The following is a 17,513-nucleotide window of genomic DNA, read 5'->3' on the forward strand; positions in this document are numbered from 1 at the left end:
AAAATGCAAACAAGTAATAAAAGGGCTAAGACTACAATTAGTATTTATACCCAAACCAAAATTACTCTGACCAAAATTCAGTTGCTTTGACTCTTAGGGGAAAAAGGCTTGCTTCACTGTATTACAGTGGTTCTCACATGGAGACAGCTGGACACGTAGGCCACACTGGAGCAGTGTGAATCAGTATCAGATGCTCAACCAGTCTCTGAAGGAAAGCCATCACAGCCACACTACTGCAGCAGACAAAACCACTACTGTTAAGAACTAAAGATGAAGAACAAGAAAGAGGGAAATGCTCACAGATCTACAAAAATAATTTCCAGTCATTTCTTTCAAAGGTCAAGAAGTAAATGAGGTCAGGAAAGACAGCATGACATCATGAGACAGAAACAACACGTTTAGCAATAAGAAAGGAAAACTCTCGTTGTTGCCATGCTAGTGGAGGTTACTGCAATAAACATTTCTTTCAGTTATGTATTTTTATTTGATGACTTGGCTCAAATTTGAAGCAATGAACTAGAAGACAGGATGTGGGCCAATAAAAGGAACCAGGAAGTTGGTTGTGTTCCAACTGGAAATTATAGAAATCATTATTCAATTAGAGTGACTAAGGGGACAATGAAAGAAAATAGGTGTCAGAATAATGTTGAAACAAGCAAGAATGGGATGAGAAGGTCACCATCTGGGAGCAGGTGAAGCAGACTGGTGAGTAGTAACAAGCAAACTTATTTCCTCACCTGAGAGGATGGAAGAATTTGCACCACTGTGCTAAATGCCAGAAGATTTCTAACTGTGCACCAGTGAAGTAGAGGGTGGAAAAAGAAAAGCAAAACAAAACAATAACAACAAACCCAAACCCACCCCACACTGTACACACACAGCAGCACGGCTAAGGAGTGTAGACACCGGCTTACCAAGTATGTGAGAACAACAGGAACAGATGCTCAGTTGGCCAGCTCTCAATGAAACTCATTAAAACTGTCACCCTGTCCTTGGATGGTGTTCAGGCAAAGTTTTTGCCTTGTTTAGCCAGAAGTAACTCACTTGTGATGAAAGTGAGAGCAGCATGTCCAAAAAAAGGATCAAAAGAACACTTTTTTTTGGATCCCCATCTCCATACGTCAATGCTAGATATAAAACAGGGTCAAGTAGCACTTAGAAATTGTTAAGTAACTGAAAATTAAATGTAACTTATGTTACTCTTCATTTTTTTGTAGCAAATTGAGATGTGAACTTAAGACACAATTTGATGAACCTACCTTTTGCAGCTATAATTTAAAATAAATTCTGACATAAATTCCAATGGCTATAAGCTGTAAACTTTCAGCTAATAAAACAAGGTCAGAGATTACCATGTGTTTTAGGAAATATAATAAAAATTCTTGTTGCTCCTGTGTTGTGAATGATCGTGCTCCTCCCTAACCACCTAATGTGTGAGAACAGTGTCTTCATGAACAGAATTAGAGCCCTAACTAAGCAATAAGTAAACAAAGAAATGGATTACTAAGAGGACCCAGAGCTGGGCTCATCCCTTCCATCCTGAGACTACAGAAAGGCTCCATCTCTGAAGAAGAGTGACCTTTAACTAGACACTGAAAATACTGTCACAATGATCTTCCCACTTCTAGAACTATAGAAAGGAAGTTGTTTCTAAGCTGCTACCTTGTTTATTTTTTGTTGTCAGACAGCTCTTTCTGAATTTCCTAACAAAGATGGACCCACATGACACGAAGTCCTACCTCTAGTAATGACAGTAAGCAAGGGCCCGCACACATACACAAGGGCGTAAGCAGGAAGTGGGAAAGCTGTAAAATAACAACCCCTATATGGTAATAAAAGTTATTTTTGCATAAAAATGAAGATAAACTCTAGATATATAACTCATTACTGAACATTATCCCCAAGAGGGTAAAACTAACAAAAAGCTCCCCCCAGTCAAGAAAATTGAAAGAAAAATTTTAAGATTTCTAATTTTAAAAAAATTTTTAAAAATTTATTTTGTGTGTATGGGTATTTTGCCTATATGTATGTCTGTGTATTATGTGCATGCAATGGTCACAAAGGCCAGAAGAAGACACAGACATACATATCCCCTGGAACTGGAGTTACAGATGGTTGTGAGCCATCGTGTGGTGCTGACAGTTGAACCTGGATCCTATACAAGAGCAGTCCTTAACCACTGAGTTCTTAACCACTGAACCATCTCTCCAGCCCCAAAGATTTCTAAATTTTAAATTATTTTTGTATCCAGAGATATAACACACATTTATACATGAAAGACTTGGCCCATATGTCAGCTACATACATTTTTCTACTCAAAATCACCCAATATGGCATTTCTGAAATAACAGTGGCACACCATGCCCCCGGGCCCTCTCCTCTGCCCACACTGCTACCATCAGTGTGTTGCTGACGTGCTACAGCCACACTGGAAGAAGGCATGGCAGTGTTGATTTGAATCTCAGCACTCGGGAGGCAGAGGCAGGCCGATCTCGAGACCAGCCTGGGCTACATTGTGAGGTTCAGGACAGCCAAGGCTACACAGAGAAACCCTGTCTCGAAGGAACCAAAACCCAAAGAACAAAACAAACAAACCAGCCACAAAGGAAGTTACAAAACAAACTGTTCATTATCTTACACAAATCTTACTGAGCAGTGTGATTGGGTAATCAAAATATTCTGTTGCAAGCCAACTTTCAGTTCGCTCTGTATAAAGTGATGCCTGCTTATATTCTCTTCATAAACGTATGATCTTATGATAGTCTGTGGTAACAACACTGAATAAAGACAATTACAGGCTCTCTGCCCACTCATCAGGATGTAGTTCTCAACTACGGCAACAGTACCTGTCTGCATGCTACCATGTCCCCCATCATGGTGATAATAGACTAAACCTCTGAAACTGTAAGCAAACCCCAAATTAATTAATTAAATGCTTTCTTTTATAAAAAAAAAAAAAAAAGAAAGAGAGAAAAGGAAGAAAGAAAAAGACAATTACAGATGCAGCAGCATTGTGCCAATGTGGCCTGGTGTTAACTCTTGAACACTGTTACTTACCTTGGCCACACAATTCTCAGTCTTCATAGCAGTGCTTGTCAGACATACTGTCTCCTGGTTTATGCAGAGCCTGGCACAGCTGTTGTAAGTCTGTAGAGACAATTTAAGAAAAAAAAAAAATCACTTTTTTTGTTTTGTTTTGTTTTGTTTTGTTTTAGATACTGAAATACTGACAGACATAGCTGTCAGATTCTCTTCTATTTCTCTAAATCAACATACAATTCTATTTCTAAATTTGAGATTTGTGGTTGCTGAGGGACCAAGTAGAGAAGAGGCAAGAATGGAGCCCACAAAAGCCAATGGTGTGCCCATGATCAAGTGAGCAGGGAATTCATGGTATGAATGGGAGAGAGATGATCGGATATACATCTTTTAAAATGCAAACTTTAGTCAGATATGGTATAATCCCAGCACTATAGATGCCAATGTGGGAAGATTGTAAGTCTGAAGCTAGCCTGGGCAGCATAGTGATAGTGTGTCTGAAAATAAAAGAAATAACAAAATAAATGTAAAATTTAAGATCCCATGCTCTGTTTAAAAAAGCATTTAACTACCAGTCACACATGATGACACACACCTGTAAACTAATCATTGAGGAGGAGTGTGAACTGGAAGCCAGATCAGGCTAGACAACCAGTCCCAGACCAGCCTGGATTACGTAGCTGGACCACAACAGCAAGATAAAACAAGAGCGAAAGAAAGAGTACGTCTGAAGCATACTTTGGAGACTGATTAGAAGGACTGATTAAAAACAGAACTCTAGGAAATGGACACAAATGCTGACTATAGTACAGTCTTCCCTCATGGTGAAAAATGCTTTATCTCCCTGCCCTCCCAACAGGGTTTCTCTGTGTAGCCCTGGCTGTACTGGAACTCAAGAAATCCACCTGCCTTGAGTTCCAGTACAGCCAGGGCTACACAGAGAAACCACCTGCCTTTGCCTCCTGAGTGCTGGGATTAAAGGCGTGCGCCACCCACACATAGCTAAAACACATTACTCACTCATTCGTTCGTTTGGCTTTTGAAGACAGGGTTTTGCTGTGTTGCCCTGGCTGTCCTGGAACTCATTAGACTAGGCTGGCCTCAAACTCACAGAGATTCACCTGCCTCTGCCTCCTGAATGCTGGGGTTAAAGCCATGCACCACCACCACCTAGCTGCAGTAAGTGCTCTTAACTTCTGATCCCTCTCCACAGCCCAGTTACCCTTTTTGAGACAGAGTCTCACAATGCAGTCCTGGCTGTACTTAACCTTGTGGCAATCCTCCTGCCTCAGCCTCCTGCACGTGCTTCCTACCTAAAGTTGTTGTGGATGGTATAGAATCTATACCATAGATCACTGTTCCCCACTTGTCTGTGCTATCAGAATCACCTGGGGGGACTTGCTGAAGCACAATTTCCAGCAGACGCTGACACTGCTGGCCTGGGAATGGTATTTGAGAACCAACTTAAATGTCTGTGTTGGAATTAAGGTGTTGACAGTTAAGCCACAATCGCTTAATATTAATTTTAAAAGCGCTATTTTATGAATTAAGATGTTTCAGATTTATAGAAGTTACAAAGATGATTTTTTTTTTTGCCCTTTCTCAACTCAACTTCCCCTAATATGACATCTCAGAGAACACTTATCAAAACTAAGAAACTGGGGCTGCAGATGTAACTCAGCGGTAGACTACACACTTGCCTAGCATGCATTAAGCTCTAGGTTCAAACCTCAGTACCACAGCACAACACTCAGAAGGTAACTTAGAGCCAGGCATGGTGGCATACATCTCCAGACACAGCACTTCAGTGGCTGATAAAGAGGACAAGTTGAAGCCAACCTGGGCTACACGGAAAGACTGTTTAGGAGGGAAAATTTTTTTAAGAGAGCGAGAGGGGGAGAGAGAGAGGGAGAGAGTCCCTCTGTCTCTCTGTCTCAGAGGTCAGAGGGGGTGTGCATGACGCCTTTGGAGCAGTGGTTCTCAACCTGTGGGTTGCAACCCCTTTGGGGTTGAATGACCCTTTCACGGGGATTGCCAAAGACCACTGGAAAACACAGATTATTTACCTTACTATTCATAATAGTAGCAAAATTACAGTTAGGAAGTAGTAACAAAAATAATTTTATGGTTGGGGGGTCACCACAACATGAGGAACTGTATTAAAGGGTCACAGCATTAGGAAGGTTGAGAATCACTGCCTTGGAGCTACAGGCATTTGTGAGCCACCTGATGTGGGAGCTGGGATCTGAACTTGGATTCTCTGCTAGAGCAGGGTCCTCTTAACCATTTCAGCCACTTCTCCAGCCCTGGGTAAAGTCTTCGATTAAAAAGGCATGTGTGTGAACTTGAGAGTGTATGAAGTGTAGACTAACACAGGTTTCAGTTTCTCAGTCTCCTTCTGTCAGCAGCTTTATTTGCATGTGTTTGTCATACCTCCTCAGTCTTCTATAATCTGGCACAAGTTCTCAGTTTTCCTTGTCTTTCATGACTGACACTTCTAAATCAGTTAATCAATAGGATCTCCCTCAACTCATGATCAGAACGAGGTCATTATTTCAAGGATACATGTGAGATGACAAGCCCTTCCTTCTCAGGGCATCAAATCAACAGATGTGTTAACAGTTCTAGTGATATTTGTCTTGATCACTTGGTCTCACTGTGAATGTGTAATTTCCCCTTTGGGAATTATTAAATACATTAGAGAAAATATTTTGAGGGTATGCAAATAATTTCTATTTTAAATTTCACCTGCTAATTCTAGTATCCTTTGAAGGATCTTGCCTCTAGTAATTTTCTAATGGTGAATCTTAAATTTCTTTTTCCTTCTACATTTTTATAAATTGGAATCCTTCTATAGGGGAGAGTTGTGTTTTCTCACATTTATTTATTCACTCACTTGTCTGTTTATAAAAGTATAAACAGAATTTTAAAATTTGCTTTTGACCAATTATTATTTTTCAAAAAATTGGTAGGAAAAAAACAACAAAAACCCTTTTCATCTGTAGTCCGAGTTCTCCCTAACAATATTATGAAGAGTTTTGTTTTAAACAAGTTGAAACTTTTCTTGTTTTATTCATTTATCATTGAAATTATTTCAACATATATTAAAAGCATTTTTAAAAATTTTGTTTCTTTTATGTGTATGAATGTTTTGCTGGCATGCATACATGTACAATGCATGTGTATGTGTTCCTGGTACCTGAAGAAGCCAGAAGAATACACCAGAACCCCTGGAACTAGAGTATGGACAGCTGTAAATTTTCATGTGAGTGCTGGGAACCGAACCTGGGTACTCTCCCAAAGTATCAAGTGATCTTAACCCCTAAGCAATCTCTCTGGTTCCATTGAAATTATTCTTATGAAATATTAAAAAATACATATGAATTAATAAACATTTATTGAATAAATTAATAAAACTTTAAGGCAAAGAATTCTGGTTCTTTCATCATGGTTGGTGAAATCCATGCTTGTAATCCCAGGATTTAGGAATTAGCATGGGCTACATAAACCATGTCAAAAGCGGGGGTGGTTAGGCGGTAGAGGAACACAACAAAAGAATTCTGATTCCAATAATGGCAGAAATGTTACAATGAATTAGCCTTCCTCTGGATAATAGCTTAATTTTTTTTTAGATTTATTTATTTATTATGTATACATTATTCTGCTTGCATGTATGCCTGCACGCTAGAAGAGGGCACCAGATCTCATTACAGATGGTTGTGAGCCACCATGTGATTGCCAGGAATTGAACTCAGGACCTCTGGAAGAGCAGCCAGTGCTCTTAACCTCTGAGCCATCTCTCCAGCGCAGATAATAGCTTAACTAAAGTAAACTTTTTTTAAAACTATGTGAGGCACTAAAGATTGACAAAATGGGTGAAAAAGGGAGAGGGTGCTAAAAAAGAACCACACTGGGTGAGCTGTGAGCTGCGTTTCCCCTGGAAGCATCAAAGTCCAGTCGGTCGGTGCAAGGAGAAGGTGAACGCAACAGCTAGGAAGCCACAGCCTACTGCGTTGAGCTTTCCAAGCACAGGGTTCAGAACTGCCACAGTGGCTGGCAATTGAGAACAGAGATCCCACAGAGGAGAGAGCCACAGGGAAAGGAAGAGGTCTTAGAAAACACACTTAAATTCTCCTCGAGTCCATGTTTAACCCCTAAACCACACACATTAAGGGAGACTGAGCATTCCAAGGGAAAATAGCACCTGGAAGGCTGAAGGGACTGAGCCAAGACTCCAGCTTGTGCCCAGGAGGACAGGTAAGAATTTAGATTTGATTCCTACCTCATTAGAGGGATACAGAAAGAACGTCAGGCCTCCCCGAGACACTGAAAAAGACCAGGAGTTGAGATAGAAAAACACTCTAGGTCTAAGGGGTCTGCTCTATACGTATGGGTAAAACAAACACGCCCATCTTTTTCAGATGTAAGGCCAAAGCTCCACACGGTCACACTGAGCTGCTAATATTTTCATCAGAGGCAGATTTAGAGTTTCTACAATGAATCATTTACACTAGCCACTATCTAATATAAAAATCACCACACTTGTTGAGCAGTCAAGAAGAAATATAAAAAAATGACCTACTTGAACAGCACTAAAGAGGTCTTTAATCTGTTCAATGAAATGATTAAATGAAAGATGATGATCACAATGAGTAAGAAAAACCTAGAGAGACAGTATGGTGGTGCATACCTATAATTCAAGCCTGTATGTAACTCCAGCCACCCTCTTCTTGCACATTAAATCCACAGACATGCATACCTGTGGACACAGACATACATAGACTTTTTTTTTTTAAGGGAAATACAAGACAAATCTGGACATAAGTCAAAGTAACAGAAAAAGAGGCTCTCAGCCAATCTGAAAAAACTGCATATTAAAATATTTGAGGAGGCTGAGGCAGGAGGATTGTTGGGAGTTAGAGGCCACCATGGACTGACTACACAGTGTGTTCTACGTAGCATAGTCTATAAAGGTAGACTTTTTCTGAAGGAAGGAAGAAAGGAAGGAAGGAGGGAAGGAGTCAGGAGAGTAGTATTGAAAGTCAGCCTTCGATACACAGTGAGATGCTGGTTCAAAACAAATGTGGCGAGCATGAGCCACAATTCCAGGCAGAGGGCGAAGGATCATGAGTTCAGTATCTGAGACTCTGTCTTGAAAAACCAAAACCAGGGGCTGGAGAAATGATTCAGTGGTTAAGAGTATATCCTACTCATGCAGGGGGTCCAAGACAGGTTCTCAGCACCATATCATGGGGCTCACACTGCCTGTAACCCCAGCTCCATGAGAGCCAATGCCCTCTTCTGGCCTCTGAAGGCACCTTGCATGCACATATACAAATTCCCAGACACATTCACATAATTAAAAATACAAACAAAATAAATATAAAAAACACTATCCAAAACCAAAGCAAACAAAGTCAGTACTACCTGTTGAATAAATAGGGCACAAAAGATATAAACTGTCCAAAAATCACATAATCCAAACTAAAAATTCAAATAACTCTACTTATTAAGGAGACTGAAACTGCTATAAAATTTTTCCAGAAAGAATACTTATAACCCAAATTGTTTCACTGGTACAGAAGGACCATAAATAAATGCCTTCATGACATGGAAGAGGGCAACACTTCCCAATTCTCATTTATAAGACCAGCATAATCCTGACATCAAACTCTGCCAAAGACATTACAAAGAAAACTTCAGACCAATATCTTTTTTTTTTTAAAAGATTTATTTTATTTATTATGTATACAGTATTCTGCCTGCATGTGTCCTTGCAGGCCAGAAGAGAGCACCAGATCTCATTACAGATGGTTGTCAGCCACCATGTGGTTGCTGGGAATTGAACTCAGGACCTCTGGAAGAGCAGGCAGTGCTCTTAACCACTGAGCCATCTCTCCAGCCCCAGACCAATATCTTTAAGTGCACAGAGAAAAAATTCTTAATAAAGTCAACTCGAGTAATTACCATATTAACAGAATGGGGGCAGGGCTCCAGACAACATTTCAGATTTTTAGAAAGTTTTTAACTAGGGGCTGAGAGATGACTCAGCAGTTAAGTTCACACACACACACACTGCTCTTCCAGAAGACTTGACTTCTCTTCCCAGTTCCTGCATTGGGGGGCTCATTACTGTCCATAACTGCGCTCCAAGGGATCCAAGGCCTCTGGTCTTCAAGAGCACCTGAACTCATATGCACATACAGATTTTTAAAAATTCTTAACTAAATTAAACACCTACTTATAGTTTTTTTAAAAGTCAGACACCTGGGAATTAATGGTAAATTCTTTAATTCATAATGGGCATCTAGAAATATCCAACTAACACCATGCTTAATGATGGAAGATTTAACACTATCCCCCGAAAACTAGGAACAAGGGGAAGATACTCTTGTTACATCAATTCAACATACTTTGGAAGTCAAAGTCATTAAAATAAAGCAAGGAAGAGAGACAAAAAGCAACTAAGTTATAAAAGAATTCATAAAAATAAAATTATGGCTGGGCAGTGCTGGTGCACATCTTTAATCCAAGCACGCGGGAGGCAGGTTTATCTTTGTGTTCAAGGCCAGCCTGGTCTACAGAATGAGTTCCAGGACAGCCAGGGCTGTACAGAGAAACCCTGTCTCGAAAATAAATAAATAAGTAAATAAATAAAAATTAAGTAAAATAAAATAAAATTATGAGGGCTGGTTTATAGCTTAGTGGCTGAACACATGCAAAAAAAAAAAAAAAAAAAAAAAAAGGTAAAAGCTTTAAAAAATTTTGGAGGGGACCAGCAAGGTGGCTTGGTGGGTAAAGGTGCTTGCCACCAAGCCTAACAACCTGAGTTCTAGTTTAAATGGTAGAAGGAGAGAACCGATTCCAGGCTGTCCTGTGACCTCCACGTGTGCTGTATATAGCAGGTGCACACACACATGTATGCGCATACAAAATAAAGAAATATAGAAGTCTTTAAAAAATTATGAAGGGGAGCTGGGTATGGTGGCTCACACCTGTAATACCAGAATTCAGTGGTTGAGACAGGATTGTTTCAAGTTCAAGACCAGCCTGAGCTTCAAGGTAAGTGCCATGCCAGCCAGGACCCTGTCTCAAAGAACAAAACAAATTTATGAATGCTAGAATAATTCATTTCATTCAAACTTTCCTCTCCTTCATGAATGACTTTTAACATGCTCAGGGGAACATTAGGTAGAGTCAGAAAACCTACTCTAGCACTAAGTGTCCATAGTAGAGAATTGCTAGGGATATAGACTTTGCTTTTTGGCAATTCATCTGTAAAATGGGTACATGACCTATTTTATGCTTATGTTCCAAGGAAACAACAGAGACAAGTGGCTAAAATGTGCCAGTCTTTTGACCGCTCTGTAGTTAAAAAGCCTCAAATAATATTTACTATAAGATTCCTTCCATTTTAAAATCAAACTAGTGGATATAATGGCTGCAGGCAAGCTAGGCTTTGTCCCCATGCAACATCTGAACAGGTAGCTTCATTGCTGAACCAGAGGCACAGAGTTTTGCGTTGGAGTACTTTAATACGTTTTTATATTGCATATAAAGCACATAAGCATAAACCAGCAAGATGCCTGGCTGAAAACTACCTTCTTTGTGAAAGCAGGCTGTAATTCTGAACAAGTTTTCAATTTTCACACTGCTGCTAGGGTAAAACATTTTAAAGAGTTTAATTTTTTACAATGGATTCAATGACATAGGATTATCTAACAAAGTAATGGCTAATCAATAGAAGGTTTAGTTGTCAGGTGAAACATATAACACACTAAAAGGGATTGATTGCCAGGCTTCTCCTTATTTACTAGAAGGTATATATTTAAAATGACACAAACTTGTTACCAAGCTGCATTCTTTTAACCTTGCAAAGGGCTGCTTAAGAAATCTGTTCAACAGCCCTATAGCAAAACAAGATAAAGTATAATGAAAATGCTTAAGAGACTGGGGGGTGTGGTGGGAGGACATGGACCTTTAGATATACAGTAACATCAAATCATGTCCCAGGCAAGAATATGGGCTAGAAAAATCAAATTACAAAACAACTCCAGGGAAGCTGAGACTGGGCCTTCCAAATGCCATGCAGACACGCTGCTGAATCCCAATCCAAGACACAAAGCTCTAACTCAGTGAGTGGTTCTCAACCTTCCTAATGCTGCCACCCTTCAATGCAGTTCCTCATTTTTGACCCCAACCACACAATTATATTTGTTGCTACTTCATAACTGAAACTTCACTACTGTTATGAGTTGCAAGTAAATATCTGATATGTGACCCTCGTGAAAGGGTCAATTGATCCCGAAAGGGGTCGCGACCCACAGGTTGAAAACCACTGCTCTAACTGCTTCCCTTCCATGTTGATCTAAGGTCAGATTTTTATTTTTTTTAGAGTGTATGCAGCTGGGCACAATAGGCTTCCCATCCTCTTTCCCTTTTTCTCCTTTTTAAAAAATGGTGTATCCAGATTAAGCACTGAACACAAAATGAATTGGGCCCATATGGACTTTGACCAGCACAAAAGCTATTTCCTTTATAATTTATTCACAGTATCTCAACTCTCTATATGAAAATACACTTTTTATGGTCATTACAACCCAGGAGTTCAATATTATGTTTTCTACTAAGTCAGTGATTACACAATTTATCAAAGAATGATTACACTGAATTAAAAATAAAACAAAGCGCTAACCCCCTATACAGTCTTCTTTCCTCAAAATAATTTTAAGAAAGCTGGTTATTAAATTGCTTCTTTTTGAAGAAGGGTTTTTAAAGCTGGGCACAGATTGCCAAACCATGCTGGGGCATTTGTTGTTGTTGCCCCCCCCCCATGTTATTAGGCGCTGAAGAATTCAGCAGAAAGGGGAGTTATATAAACAAATCACTTCATCAGACTCAGAAAGATCACTTTTGTCTTACTTAAGAGACCTACATTAATTACCTTTAAGATCTTTTACACAGACTATTTAAAATATGTACAATTTATTTATTTATTTCAAATGAGGTGCTTCTTCCAAAGTATTAAATAATGTCTACAAATGCAAAAGCATTTTTATAAATAGGTAATTAAAACAGATGACTAAAATTAAGTCAAGCTGCAAAACATTACCCAGAATGCACTGTGGTGTGTGTGTGTGTGTGTGTGTGTGTGTGTGTGTGTGTGTGTGTGTTTAATAAACATCTCAGGCAGTTGTTTTTTTTTCCCCATCCAAAGCCCAAAGCACTTTAGGAAGAAGAAAGAGGAGGTAGAAAGTTTCAAAGGGTAAAACACAAAGATATAATGAAATAATGCTGAACCCTAAAGTATTTACAAGATAGTCCCTTAAGCATAGTTTGTCATGTTGCAATTACACCTTGCCTACTGCCAAGCCAAAGTGCTTACTATTGCCACTAGAGGGAGGAGTGTCTTAACACAAAGCAACAGCAGATAGGGAATGGGTTTTCTTGAGCAATTATCAGAACAAAGCTCCCTTGGCTGTGTGTACCTTCTAATTACTCAATACAATTAAAATGACTAACCTAAAACAAATAGAAGAAAAAACTGCCTGCCTGATAGCAGGGACTTCATTAAACCTTTCCCCTCATTAATCAAATCAGAAAGAAGAGAATGCCATCATACTCAAACACTGGACTGATAAAGGCAGTGAATTCTGTGAGGTTTCATTCCTTTCTTTTAGGAGAAATGACTCTGGAAAAAGCAATGTTGTGGTATTTCCCCATCTGGATGCTGCCTGAAAACAAACTGTCCTCCAAAGAACAGAACACCGTATGTCTTCTCTCAGCTTACTGGTTTATGAACGACTTGTTGTTGCTCTTTTGTTAATACACACTCTGATGTCATTTTCTGTCTGTGATGTGCATCTTCTTCCTACTTGCTCAACTGTAGAAAGGAGACAAGGCCATTCATGTTTCCACTGGCTCTTTTAATGTTACATTCCTCCATGGTGATGTTTAGAACAATTTAGGGATTTTTATCAGGGGAGAAGAAAATCTCAGGCAAGGGAAACAGTTACTTATTCCTTCCAAAAGACTTATGTAGCTCCTTTTGTAAGGGCCAGTCATTAACAGAAGACGACAACAGATTCATTTTTCTTTTGGCTGACAATTGTGACTTTTTTTGCAGCAATGTGCAAGGTGTTGAAAACCTGGCAGCTGTTACCTCCTGGGATGAAGATACTTTTTTATCCTCCCTTGACAGTTTAACTCAGTGGGTCAGCACCTTTAAAGACTGCAAAGTGTCCTTGAAGAGGATGGAAGCTTGAATTACTGCTCCCTTCTTAACCAATGTAAACCCTCACTGCAGGTGAAGTCTCCATCTATAGGAGGTGCACAGGGGAGGGAAATGTAATGCCCTGAGCCAGATGGTTTTTATCTTGTTTTTAAAGAATAAAGGAACAAGCTAACAAGGGAGACAGCTACTTTGTTAGCTTCTTGGCCTCTCTCATGGCTTTGCATCCCCAGGGTTCCAGCTACACAAGAGAAAGAATACAGGAAAATGTAAACACTTAAAGAAATATAACTAGAGGGCTGGCATCACGCTGCTTTCAAAGAGTTGAGAGAGCTCCACTCAATGCTTTATTTATCACTGCCCACGTTCTCAGGATGGTAAGTGGACACACACACAAAAGGGGTGGAGGACGGGAGAAGAATTGGGCAGCAGCCACAATTTACTCAATTACCGAGAAAGGGAGAGCTGACAGATCCTATTAGCCCCAATGTGGGCAGAGAAGAGTTGCATGTTGTAATGCTACATTTTCAAGAAGTAAAGAGCACTTTCACATATCTTCTCTGGCCTTTGCCTCCCCTGACCCCCCACCCCATCACACATGGAGTAAAAACTATAAAACAGTGGCTATGGTTTCTATAGCTTCACAGTTTAGGAGTCAAAGTAGAAGGAAAACTGTATCTATGTCACACTTTTTAAAAGTTCATATTTAATGCCAAATGATGACAAAAGGAGTTTTATCTTTCAGCTTTCTCCTTCACTATTTCTGGTAATTTTCTGTCAAGTTCTGGAAGTGCTATTATGGTAGTCTGATAACACAAGCCAAAAAGTAGTCTTCCCTTTTGTGTTTTAGTACAAGATTGCTGTTATTTCTAAGTTTTAAATGTTTTTTTAATTAACCAGTGAAACCATGAACATTTTGATAAAATATTATATTTAATAGACATTAAAATATTTTTTATATTTAATAGACATAACTTTCTTTTACCTTGTGTTAATTTGGTAAGCTGTATTTTCAAAGAATCTGCCCATTTTTATCTATTCAATTTTTGGCATTAAGTTATTTATATTATCCCATTATTCTTTTAATGTCTCTAAGAATTATAGTGATAATCCTTCTTTCAGCTCCTCTAATGTGAAAAGTTTTCCAAATTAATATTAGTAGTCATGTGCCATCAAAAATGGCAAATCTTTGCCTGAGAATAATCTATAAACTATAAGGTTTAGCTACAACAATATTAAATAGTTAAAGCACAAGTGAATTTTTTATATTTAAGGGTAAAAGATTCCTGAAATTATTAGAAATATGTGTAAATGGATTTCAACTTGAGAGACTGGCCCCACGAAGCAACACTCCCTTTAGGTTGGCCTTGACATCTTTTTATCTATAGATCATGACAATAGACAAAATAGCAAATGGCATTTCCTTATTGTCAAATGCAACAGAGAAAAAGAGGAGTTTAAACAGCCTGTGTATTATGTACTAGCTTCAAAACAAAACAAAACAAAACAAAACAAAACAAAACAGCAGTGGGGTAATCAAGTTCAGGGCAGTCCCGGACAGCTGCCCTGTGACCCGCTTCTATTGACCCCTGCTATTCATCACTCTTTCCCAGATTGAGAGGGCAAGCTCCTAGGGAGTGACCACCACAATAGACAGACACAAGCCAACAGTAATCTGGTTCGAGCAAAAAACCAGATGGCACTGCAATAAATTTACAAATCTCCATTCATGGGGCTGTTAAAACACCCAGAAGCTAAAAGGCTCTGAGGGCCCCAGGAGGATCTCCTACTTCCCTAATTCTAAAGGCCATTTCTCTTTCCAAGAACACTGAGTTCATGCTCTTCACAAAGAGAATGGAGATAAAACCCTTTACAAAGACGGGAGGGAGGGGGAAAGCCTCATGACCTAATTAATCTCCAGAGCTTGGATCACAACCCTGAATGACAGATATTAGAAAAATCATTCTGAAGAAATGGGGAGGGGGTTAAATTAAAGTGGAGGGGTGAAGAGAACCTGGTAAAACAGCAATGAGAAAAAACATTCAATCTTTCAAATACTGCACACAACAGATCTTGCAAGAAGAAAATGATTCAATAATGTATGCATTTATTTTTAAAATGAATCAGATTAGTCCCATGTGTGACCTGCTGGTCCATCTGTATGTGCTGGACTTAATAGGCACGATTCTCTCTCTTGCTTCAGTTTGAAGTATGAGAGAGATAAATTTAGTTTAATTTTCAACAGATCAGCCTATCCATTTTCCAAATGGACCATCTGGATCAGCCTATTAAAATTAATTTATAACTTTGCAGAGTGAAAATTCGTTTGTTAGCTTAAATAAAGTTGCCAAAACTTTTTGTCACATCATTGTTTTTTGACAGTTGCTTCTGTACAGTGGACAGAGAGTCTCTACCTCCAAGTTTACCTTACTTACATTGTTCTGTTCATTTAGCATACAGATCTAGTGTCTATCTCCAAATAATTAAACTAACCATTTCAACATCAATTTGTTTGTTTGTTTTGAAAGCTTTTTATATTGACTCAATTCTATTTAAAACAATTGTTTTTATAAAAAATGGGAAAGTGCTTATCCAAAAAAGTGTTAACATACGATGAATGAAAAGTGATTGTGGCATGTTTTCAAGTACTTTCTTTTTAGGTTAAAGCTATGAAAACTGGACTGTGGAGGCATAAGTAGAAATATTTTGGAAATAGTAAGGTCTGAGTTCCAAATCAATGAGAAGCTCTGGTCAAGGCTAAGCTCTTCAAGCCTCCATTAGTTTCATCAGTAAATTGGAAATCATATATCTACCAACTCAGCAGGGGTATCACAGGACTAAATGAAATAAATTTGTTCATTGTGGGTATCCATCAAAAACCACATCACTGCTCTCCTGTGTCCTAGAACAAGGCCATAAACACAACAAATTAAAATTATTTATACTGCTGCTCGTACTCATTTTATACAATTTTATACTAAAAATGATTATGTGACATTTATTTTCTAGCTATAACAATTTAATAAATAAACAATTTAATGACTTGTTCTGTTTCTAGTAAATAATGAAGATATTACAGGTTACAGTAGTGAGGACTTTTTTTTCAGTCACTATTTTGGATATTTTAATTAAAAAAAAGTCGTAAGACTGAACTTTCCTTCACAAGTAAAATACATTAGCTCTGGGAAGCAGGGCACAGAAACCTAAGGAAAGAGATTTATAGCTTTCTCTTTTTCTCCCCTTATGTGTATGTACTATGCAAGTAGGTGTGTGCATGTATGCAGAGGCCCTCAATCACTCTGTACCTTATTCACTGAGAACCTCTCCTGGGATCCCCTATCTCTGCCTTCACAGTGCTGGATTACAGGTGGCCTGCCACACTCATGGGTTCTGGGGATCTGAAGTCTGGTCCTCATGTTCCCACGGCAAGCACTTTACCCACTGAGCCATTGCTCCAGTCCCATAAAGAAGGTTTTAAAGTAATCATCAATAGTGGACTTCACTTCTAGAAAAACTAAATAAATTAAACAAATTCAAACGAAAGGAAACCATCTTTGTTACAGATCTGTTTATTATTATTATCATTATTATTGTTATTTAAATGTATGATGAACCTTGGCCAGGCATGAGGTACAGGCTTATAATCCCAGCACTCAGGATGCTGATGCGGGGGGCCTTCTAACCTGGGCTATTTAATAAACTACTTAATTTAAAATTAAAATGTGTAAATAATCTTTACTGGGAAAAAAATATTAGTGTTAACTATTCCATGTCCATTCTAGGCAAGGTCACCTTGCCTAAACAAGACCTTTTTACTTCAATTTAAATATTTACTATATATACAGACTGTCTTGTACTTTTGCATCCAGGATATTTTTAAATGATTGGGAAATAATGTTACCTGATTGAAACTGATAGCTACGGCCAGACCGACTTCAGAATACAAGGCTCTTGATTTAAACTCCAGTGTTTAAAGAACGACAGGCAGGGGCTTCCTGTCTTTTGCTTTGTTGTTGGAAGCTTTTTATTTTAAGTAAGACTGAATTTCATACCTGTCTAAGTGAATTCTTCTCTGGTATTATCTTCCTAGGGGGTTCACCATTATTACAGTCTTCTCTCTCTGAGGAATTCTGTGAAAGAAAGTAAGCTTTAATTCAGTTCTCATTATCTTCAATCTTATTCTGTGGGAGTAAACTGAATTACATTTCTAATTCTGTAAGCTAGAACACCCATGTATATTTAT

The 17,513-nt window shown here is 38.7% G+C and overlaps 1 protein-coding gene across 17 annotated transcripts in view; it reads right to left on the reverse strand.

Moving 5' to 3' along the window:
* Nucleotides 1-17,513, reverse strand: part of Btrc (beta-transducin repeat containing E3 ubiquitin protein ligase) — a 177,950-nt gene that overhangs the window by 58,673 nt on the left and 101,764 nt on the right. For 16 of the 17 annotated variants that reach the window (XM_059257335.1, XM_059257258.1, XM_059257310.1 and 13 more), the window contains 2 exons: nucleotides 17,323-17,400; nucleotides 3,058-3,147 (listed from right to left, as the gene is read on the reverse strand). In XM_059257335.1, coding sequence (XP_059113318.1) covers nucleotides 3,058-3,147; nucleotides 17,323-17,400 — 168 coding nt within the window. The remainder of the gene's footprint in view (nucleotides 1-3,057; nucleotides 3,148-17,322; nucleotides 17,401-17,513) is intronic. The other variant, XM_059257266.1, reaches the window with a different exon arrangement.

Source organism: Peromyscus eremicus, chromosome 1, assembly GCF_949786415.1.
Source record: "Peromyscus eremicus chromosome 1, PerEre_H2_v1, whole genome shotgun sequence".
Taxonomy (NCBI): domain Eukaryota; kingdom Metazoa; phylum Chordata; class Mammalia; order Rodentia; family Cricetidae; genus Peromyscus; species Peromyscus eremicus.